Genomic DNA, 10,095 nt, shown 5'->3' with positions numbered 1-10,095 from the left:
TGGCCCAAACTGTATATTGCTTGTATATCATACTGTCATAGGCTGGTGTGACGTCACGTCACTTCTACTCATGATCATGGTTCGATGATACACTCAAACGCGATTGAGTTTTAACATAAAAATGACTAAAAATTTGAATATTTATATGAGTATTGCTAAATTATGCAACCTAAGACAACCTATGGTCCAACCGTGTCAACTTCAATGCTTTCGTTCTCACAACTAGAGAGAAGGAAGGAAATAACCAAAGTCGACACACGTACGGTTAGATTCCAGACTAAACTATAAAACTATAAACTATCTCGGATGGGAAAAGAAATGGATGTAGTGCCAATCCAAAAATTAATTTGTATTGTAACATCGCATTTATACTTCCTATCATAATTGTATAAGCTGCAGTATTTGTTATTTACACCAATTCACACACAAACCATGATCTCCTCATATAATAGCAAAAACAACACAACACGGCACAACACAGCACAGCACAGCACAGCACAACACAACACAACACAACACAACACAGCACAGCACAACACAGCACAGCACAGCACAGCACAGCACAGCACAACATAGCACAGCGCAACACAGCACAACACAACACAACACAACACAACACAACACAACACAACACAGCACAACACAACACAACACAACACAGCACAACACAACACAACACAACACAACACAACACAACACAACACAACACAACATATAACATAGCATATGGCATAGCATAGCACGACATCGCACCATATTACATATACGCACATACATGTACGTAGATTATTAGTGACATACCAACCTACTGTATATCTTGTTTACATGGATATGATAGAATGAGGAAATTCCTCTCCGTATTTAATATACAATAAACAACATAGCCCAAATTTCAAACATTAACAAGGGATCCATGTGTAAAAAATCTTTTGTTTGTTTATTCCAGTTATTTCATGAGTTATTTCTAAGGTCTTCATAGCATCTCTTAGCCACTCTTAGTCTGAGACCGTACTCCATTTACAGACACATCTGTCCGGTTTCCATGGCCACCAAGTTAAGCCACTCATCGCTCAGTTAAGTAGTACGTCACGATTTAGTAGTTCGAATTAATGAGCAAAGGTTCAAGGCATATTTACAGATTTCTCTAGGATACGGCAGTCTGTACTGACTCACGGTGACATCAAATGAAACCATAACAAACTATTTTGACTGGATGCCAAAAATGTGTTAATCGACGTGGCTTATGGCATATTGATATTTATACACAGGGGGAGATAAGACGGTGAAAATAGCAATATGACCAATTCACACGTGATCACAAACTCAAATTTAAGCACAGGGAACTAGGACGAATGGTTAATTTTGTTCTCACGATTTTCCAGATTTCTAATATTATTTTCTCTATATTTCAAATAAAATGTTAAATATTGCCACCATAACTATTTTTTCCTATTTCCTACTTTACTACTGTCGTATATTAAGAGTTTATCAACTTTACATTAATTAGTAGATTGCTAATCCTAGAACAAATTCACCGACATTGCGCAGTGAGTGTAATTATGTATACTAAACATCTACTGATCCGACTAATGGAAAAAACTTATGTTTACGTCAGTACCATCATGAATTACCGTACGTGTTTATTACATGTCTACACCATAACATACTTATTATATGTAGTCCTGCTGAGGAAGTCGGGCTTGATCGTCTCCTCTAGAGAAGGAAAGGAGACAATAATCAGAATCGAGTCTCGACTTACTTCGTCTGCAAGCAGGACTAATAAGCTCTTATATATGATGCCTTGACACTGAAGATGTGAACCTCGTTTGATATAGAACTCTGGCGAAATATAATTGTGTAAATGCATAGTCAATTTTATCGCCTATACATACTGTAATCTTCACATGACCCTTTACAACCAAAATATACACAAACGAAAAAAGCGACTGCAACTATAGGTCATTTATCCAGGTCACTGAGGCAGAGTTTTGTTTATGTTCACAGCTCCACAAGTAGCCCTGTCTGTGCATGCACCAGCCGATTTCAACCAAACCTGACACAAAGCTAACGTGTTATTGTAGACGTATGTACGTCACTTTGTTTTGCGACCGAACCATTCGGCCATATTTGTTGTTTATGTGTTTACCCTCATATCTCTGGCATGCACCAACCAATTTCAATCAAATCTGGCACAAAGGTAACATGCTATGGGAGACATATGCATGCCACTTTTTTTGTGACTGAATCGAATATGAATATTGTGGTTATCCTCGATACCTCATAGCTTTTCGTGTCAAACATGTCAAGTGATAATATTTTAATCATGACTTGGTTTGACCATGTGAGGCATATGCAAGTCACTTAATTTTGTGACTTTGACCTGTATAGCAAAATGGCGGCCATATTCGTGATAACAATAACATTTTACCTGTTATCTCCAAAAGTTTGATACCTCTGGACACCATTCAAGTGTCTAACCACACATTATCAATTATGAGCTTTCTAATAAGAGCATGACATTTGACCTTGCCAAACATTTTCAAAGTGAAGAGAGAGAAAGGGGTTATAATTCTAGCTGTACTCTTAAGAAGGCCAAATGTTATTACTAATTATACTGGAAACCCAAAACTACAACGTTTGCATCCCGGGGAAAGTCCAACAAAGCATTTTCATGTTAAGATTGCCAAAACGCTAATCATCTTATACAATACAGCACACAAAAGATGGGCTGTGTCTTCGAATGAAGGCTTGTTAAAAAGTGTATTGTTATCACGCATTAACATAACTCTCGCTTGATATTATAATGCTTGTTTGGAATGGATATGAATTCTGTCAGGACCAAAGTGAGACTACTTCATTCGTTCAAAAAGGGGCAAAACACCGAGTAACAGTTCTGAAACTGGGCGTATGTGGACAGCACTAGTTGAGACGGGTTTGTTTCGACACCGTCGTTTCTTTACTCCCTATCAATACCATAATCAAACCAATCACAAATATCTCATTTTGAGTAGTCAAACAATGCTGACATTTAAATGTCGAGGACTTGAATATTTAGTAGATTACAAATCATATCTACAATATACATAGAACAACACGCACCAACCCTATGATATTCCTGATAGGGAGATATACAACTGCCGACACCAGACCGTGGACGAAAAGAACCTGTTACAAACAGTGAAAGTAAACAATTGATAACACTTGGTACATCATGTTTAGAGACGTGTACATGTATTACATTCCATTGTTTGATTAACAGTTTTGTGGCCTCTTTACATGGTAGTTCATGTTCACAAACAAATTTCCAGTTCTGGTGACATTTCATGTACATACCATAATAAAGAGGCCAATAAAACTGTATTTATCAAACCATGGACAGGTGTGTAATACAGGTCTTTGGTGTTCCAATATGCGGAGCCAAGTGTTATTAATCCAATTCATTTGTTTGCTTTCCCTTTTTTTGTAACAAGTTCCGGTCTGATGTCAACAGTTGTATAAGACCATATCACACTTCAATTTTATACTAGATGTACCACACGTTTGGTTAATATCAAAGGTGTAAAGTTAATCGTTGCTATGTGTAATAATCTAAACACTGGTGAACCACTATACCATTATACTACCTAACCATAGATATCTTACTTGATAGGTTTTTCTTTGCATAAACAACATTTGATGAATATAGTATTTCCGCCAATTACGCTAATTAATAACAACCTTATTTTCACCATGTTCCACCACTTAAATTTTTCTAGACTTTTGATATGTTGTACAGTATGAAATTCTGAGTAAGATACACTAACAATAATTTCTGTTGTCATTATGTCCGTATCAAACCTTATTTTGACTGGACTATATATTCTTTGGACTTATTATACAATACGTTAGCACACACTTAGCCTAGATCAGAGTCAAGTCATGTTATGATTTTGACTATTGTCTTCCCTCTTGGGATTTGACTCTAGGCTAGCGCACTCTACGTTTCCAAGAGTATTCGTGGTCGAAGACTTGGTTGTCCGGCTCGAAAATATCGTTCACCGGTATATCCAGTCAGATAGACAAGTGTCTGGGCTAAGAGTGTTACCACCACCACCAACAACAACAACAACAACAGCAACAACAACAACAACAACAACAACAACACCACATTTATAAGTATTAGACTGTTGTGTTTTAATGGTTCGTTTATTATGAATTATGAATTTAAAATAAAACTAACGTAACATTTTCAATTCTTTTATTTCTTCTAGATTTCATTCTTGGTAATAATTTAGAAGTTTCATCATGGAGACACAATTCAAAATATTGACTTTCGTGTGTTTGATGTATTGTGTTTATGCTGTTAATGATATAGGTACGTTAAATGTAGTTTGTTTATTTTGTTTCGGCTGTTAAAGGGGCATTAAACTATTATGACGTCATCAGCCTTATCAGCCCGCCCTATTACGTCATTAAAGTCTAGTATTTTCTCGCAATTCAAATAGCTGTGCAATTTCATAGGTCTGTATTTACAATAATATTTGTAATACATATGTTGCCTATCAACCTTAAATCGCGCCCTCTGGTGATGAAACACAATATATCGAATCGATATGAGATAATTATAACGTGATGCGGGCGTACACAACCAGCAATGACAGCTGGTACGTTTCTCGGGACACATGATACGGTTATGATTCCAACTTTCAGCGATAATAAAAAATAACATCATTATCACCTAATTTTGAAAACAGTACTTCACATTTCACCATTTATTATGACTATTTTAAATAGTTCACATTCTTTCATATTTTTTTCTTTCGTTTATCAGCTCCAAAGCAAATTTCAGGTAAGCATGTTAAAGTTTCTGTGTGCTTATCCCGACTCCAATCGTTGTGACTACGCGAAATATTGCCTTGGTAACGACGATGACAAATTTTGAAGCATTTATGTTATACCCAGACTGTCAGGTCATGTCGTTCCACCCTCACCGGTTGACCGATGTGTGAGGGCGCCCCGTCACGGCGTACCTTACATACTAATTTCTGCCATCTATGACATTTTGCAATCTCATACGTTCTAGAATTAGGGACGTATTTCAGAAATCGGATATAAGTAGCATCGTTGTTCATGCCAAACAAACAACTATAAACCATAGCTGTCAACCTCTGAAAACAATTGCTGCGTAACTGCACTTCTTGGCAATGAACGTTTAGTAGTGCCCTCACAGCTAAGCAATAAGTATTCTTTTCACTTTCTTATAGATACAACATTAGCATTATTCAAACCAACGTATAACGCAGTTATATCTGATCAGAATGAGATTGGACGATCGTTAGCAGTTACAAGCAGAACTGAATGTGCTGATTTATGTATGGACGAAGCTGAATTCGTTTGTCATTCGTTCGAATACTCGGATAAAGATAAGACATGCAATTTGATAAATTCAAATAACAGACCAGCCCTCATTACGGTAGATGAAATGACTGATTCTGAACATTGGGAACTTTCCTCATTTCCAGGTAAAGTTATATTTTATGAATTGGTCACCTAATGTCACATACTGTTTTGCAGTCTAAAATACTTTTAAACGTAAACTGTAAAAATGTAAACTATTTCAGCGTCGATTATTGTAGAATAATATGGATTGTATAGCAATGATTTTTGCCTGCAACCAACCAACGGCCAACCAACCAACCAACCAACCAACCAACCAACGAGTCTGTCTGTCTGTCTGCCTGTCTGTCTGTCTGTCTGTCTGTCCGTCCGTCCGTCCGTCTGTCTGTCTGTCTGTCTGTCTGTCTGTCTGTCTGTCTGTCTGTATGTGTGTATGCGTGTGTATGTATGTATGTATGTATGTATGTATGTATGTATGTATGTATGTATGTATACTATGTATGCATGAATGTACGTACGCATGTATACATGCATACATACATACATACATACATACATACATACATGCATGCATTCACTTAGGACGTTGGGCAGGGAGGAAGGGAGGGAGCCGGGGAGGGAGGGATAGAGGGATGGATGGATGGACTGGACAGACAGAAGGACGGACGGACGGACGGACTGTTGGTGGGTTGGTGGATGGATGGATGTAGGGATATACGGATGGTGGAAGAGTTGATAGGTTGTTAGGTTATTAGGTATATTTAAATTCTGTAGTACAGGTAGTTAAGGTATTCTAAGCCTTTATCTATTACTGATTTATTCACTCCAGAATGTGGCCAAACAATAACAACCGAGGCAGCTGGCTTACTTGCGTCATCAAGATGGCAAGATAACATCGCCAGTTCAACCAAGTGGTGTAAATATACCATTACAAATTCACAACCGGATGGCCATATCAACCTAGAGTTTCCATACGTACGTGTTCATTCGGCGGCAGGTGATAGTAGTGATCTCTCAGAAGAAAAAGTTATCATATACGACGGTCCAACCTCCTCATCGAAGGTGCTTGGAGTTTACTGTCTGAAAACACTGCCTAAATCGCTTATATCATCTAGCAATACAGTGGCTATAGAATATTTGGCGCCAAGCCAAGAAGTTGGATTTGTTATTGCTTATAGTATGAGTAAGTCAATCTCTTAGTTCGTGTCATCTTAGCTTTTTATATGAAAATTCCGTTGAACACGAGTTAATACATGTAAGTGGTGCCAGACACTAACGTTGTTGCTATGCTCAATAGTGATAGATGCATTGGACAATGTTGAAAACTATCAGATCAGATGGAGGCTGTTTTCTTATTCAGTAAATTGTCTTGTTGCACATTTTAGCACGATTTTTTTTTTCATTTCACGTGTCATGAACTAAAGTGTCTAATTCCAAACTGCACTTGTAGGGTATGCCTAGAGACGTCTTTTTGGAAGGGAACGTTTTTTATGCTAGATTGTTTACACTATTTGCTAACGAAGTATTCTTTGATTTAAGTACTGTTATTTAGATTCTGACCATTCTAAGACCGCTTTCTAATATCTTAGGGCTTTTAACAAAATGGTACACGTATTATACGTAGTAACATCCAAACGGTTCACATTTTGTGAAAATGGATTCGAAAAGCTGAAACGATAAGTTGAAACACCCCTCTCTCATTTTATTATGAAAACCTTCTACAATTTCTGAAAACAATTTTTTTGTTCAATAAACACAGATTTTGGAGAACAAGTAAGATATCTACAATACCCAGCAACTGGAGAGGTTAAATCACCCGGTTACCCCGACAACTATCTCGACTCTAGAGAATACGTATGGAGCTTCACAGCGCCCTCAGATCAAAAAGTGGTACTAGAGTTCAACGATTTTGACTTGGAATACGGGACTGACTGTGACTATGACTTCGTAGAAGTATATGATGGTGTTGAGATGACGTCATCAAATCTGATTGGGCGTTACTGTGGCCAATCATTACCGGATATCATCGAGTCAACCTCCAAGGACCTCTCAATGAAATTCGTTTCTGACCACGCGGTGAACAGTAAAGGATTCTCGGCGTTCTTTCACTATGAAGCAGGTAAATAAACAAACGCAGACCGGGTCAGGATATTTGACTATATGGGGTATTTCGTTTGTGTTGGTATACAAAACTGTGGTTTAGAGCCCTAGATATTCAAAGGCATAATCCTATTATAGATTAAACTGGCGCTAAATGGCTAAATTGTCCAGCACAAAAAGTGTTAGGGGTTGGCCGATGGTTGAGGGCGCCCCGTCACGGCGTACCTTACAGACTATATCTGACGATGATGATGATGATGATGATGATGATGATGATGATGATGGTGGTGGTGGTGGTGGTGGTGGTGGTGGTGGTGGTGGCGGCGGCAGCGGCGGTGATTGTGATAGTGGTCACCACCACGTCAGCAACAACAACGTCGGTGTCGTCATCATCATCATCATCATCATGACATGGTTTTCTACGCACTGTAAACTAATTTACTATTTACACTGAAATGATATATGGATAATCCATTACAATTCTTTTCCTCTCCTCATTACGTAGAACAAACAGAAAGTTCAACCGAAGATCCATGTCAGGCAGAGAAAGACGAGATAAACGAAGTCAAGGCTCACCGTGGCGCCCTCTATATTACTACGATAGTATTTGGCAGCGTTGGTTTTGTAATGATCGTTATGTTGAGTGCATCTATTTATCTTATCAGTGGACGTGAGGTGAAACTAAGACATTATGCAGGAGGTGAGGAACTGGGTTCTAATTGTCTTAACGTGTTTTTTTTTTACAAATATGACATACTATCTCGACTGGTTACAGAAACTCAACCGATGTGGTACTACACTTGTTTCATGCATAGTAACATCGTTTTAACAAGACACACTATAAAGATAGCGGTTTAACTATAACTACTGACACCAGGGCGTGGACAAACAGAACCTGTTATTTACAAACAAGTTACTGTAAGAGACAAAGAAAGGAACGAAAAATATGACATGTATCTGTTCGAGAGAACAACTCATAAATATCATTGGAATTTTTTTCCCAGGTTACATACAACTCCACTACTTCATCCAGTATGTATTGCAATAATCGTGTGGTAATTATACCATACTGTCGCTGAAAATAAAACGACGTTTTGTTTCCATGTATTTTCAGTCAGTCTTACCGACCCATTCTTGACGGAATTGGAGCCAAAGAAGAAGAAGAAGAAAGCCAAGTCAAAGGCTTCTGATTCCTTTGAAGAAGAGACTGATGGTAATGAAGAAGGGGCAACAGGTGGCAGTGATGACGTCACTAGTGATGGAAAGGACAACAAAGGATTGGACATCGAGGTCAAAGTTGAATAAAAAAAGCATTAAAACAAACGTAAATGGCGCTATCAAAGAAATGTTAGTTTGCTCGTAGCACGCGTTACGAAATTGATGCCAAATGTTTGTCAGACAGGCAACAGGTATATTGACTTTTCCAGAATAGAATTAGAGTCCAACATATCGGAAAAAACTGAATTCCATTCAAGATTTCGTCTGTATAAAGAATGTGTTTGTTTGCATTATGAGTTTTGTTGAGGCATTTCAGTCAAAAAAATTCAATAAATTCCTATTATATCGTACACTATATAGTACGTCCAGTCTGTCCGTCTTAATTGATTTGATACCATGTAATCTGAAATGTGTTTTGGAGAGTGGGGTATTTTATCCAAGAGTCTGTAAGTAAGTTTATCTTTTCAAAAGAAGGAAAAAAACATCTTAAACTTGGACTGCTAGATTGACAATGTGTATTTGTTATCATAAATTTATTCCATCTTGATATTAATACAACTTTCTGATAACTTACATCCTGACTTTCTGTTTACAATTATGGATTCCAAAACAGTTCAAACAGATTGGCGAGACAAAAATTATTACAAGTACAAATGTACAAAGATGAGAGACAAAATGTTCCCATGAAAGTAGTTTTCTAGTCAGTCTTCGAGAAATCTGATTTCCAGTATTATTTTTTGGGGGTGATGTAATGTAATCTACATGTACCGAGTGAATACACACGGGTGTTAAAAAAACAAGGGCATTTTCTTCAGGGCTAACGATAACAAATGTTGTTGTTTTTTTAAAACCCAACAACTTATACATAGTTTACTCTATAATATTTTGTAATCCAAGATGTGAATTCTTGTTCTGACCTTGGAGTTTATGATATTGTCTCTGTTGTCTGTAAAAAGTTACACTAGTTGCGTTGCAACTGGAAAGTATTTTGAAACTCTTTTGCTAAATAGAATTGACTTACTCGTAATATTGTACGTACACCCTGGAAAGTATTGAAACACCCATGGTTAATCGTATTTGTGCAGCTGTATGGTAATGGTATAATAAATCCATTCAATTTGATTTTTATAAATAAAAATCAGCTGCCCAACGCGATCTTAATTCCAATCTGTTACTGTACTACTTATGGATCAAATCGAGCCCTATTTAGCATGTACAGTCTCCAATAATTAGTATTTTCAATTTTTAGTGAATATACTGTTGGGTGTCTGATCGAAGAAATAATACTCCAGTGACAGCAAACGTAGCTTTAACAGTGGAAAACTATCAATAGTATTAGCTATTTTTATCTGCCAGTGGGGTACTTGATATTTTGTCAGTCACTAGATGGCTGTTCTGTTT

General features: G+C 37.3%; 1 protein-coding gene and 1 long non-coding RNA gene across 2 annotated transcripts; both read left to right on the top strand.

Moving 5' to 3' along the window:
* Positions 1–4,272: 4,272 nt before the first annotated feature.
* On the top strand, positions 4,273–5,456 carry LOC144435457 (uncharacterized). Its single transcript, XR_013480892.1, has 4 exons — positions 4,273–4,354; positions 4,811–4,828; positions 5,244–5,351; positions 5,437–5,456. It is a non-coding gene; the product is annotated as an uncharacterized LOC144435457 (long non-coding RNA).
* On the top strand, positions 5,385–9,166 carry LOC144435944 (bone morphogenetic protein 1 homolog). Its single transcript, XM_078124585.1, has 5 exons — positions 5,385–5,501; positions 6,206–6,559; positions 7,136–7,495; positions 7,982–8,176; positions 8,591–9,166. The coding sequence occupies exons 1-5, from the start codon at positions 5,462–5,464 to the stop codon at positions 8,779–8,781; spliced, it is 1,140 nt and encodes a 379-aa protein (XP_077980711.1). The 5' UTR covers positions 5,385–5,461; the 3' UTR covers positions 8,782–9,166.
* Positions 9,167–10,095: the final 929 nt, after the last annotated feature.

This window comes from Glandiceps talaboti, chromosome 5, assembly GCF_964340395.1.
Source record: "Glandiceps talaboti chromosome 5, keGlaTala1.1, whole genome shotgun sequence".
Lineage (NCBI taxonomy): Eukaryota > Metazoa > Hemichordata > Enteropneusta > Spengelidae > Glandiceps > Glandiceps talaboti.
The sequence above is the reverse complement of the archived record's forward strand: the minus strand, read 5'-3'. Positions and strand labels throughout refer to the sequence as shown.

Excerpts from the sequence above, each read along its gene's own strand:
- LOC144435944 (XM_078124585.1), top strand. The coding sequence starts at position 5,462 with ATGACTGATTCTGAACATTGGGAACTTTCCTCATTTCCAG. Across the intron at positions 5,502-6,205 it reads GGAACTTTCCTCATTTCCAG|AATGTGGCCAAACAATAACA; the intron begins GTAAAGTTATAT and ends TATTCACTCCAG. Across the intron at positions 8,177-8,590 it reads ACTAAGACATTATGCAGGAG|TCAGTCTTACCGACCCATTC; the intron begins GTGAGGAACTGG and ends ATGTATTTTCAG.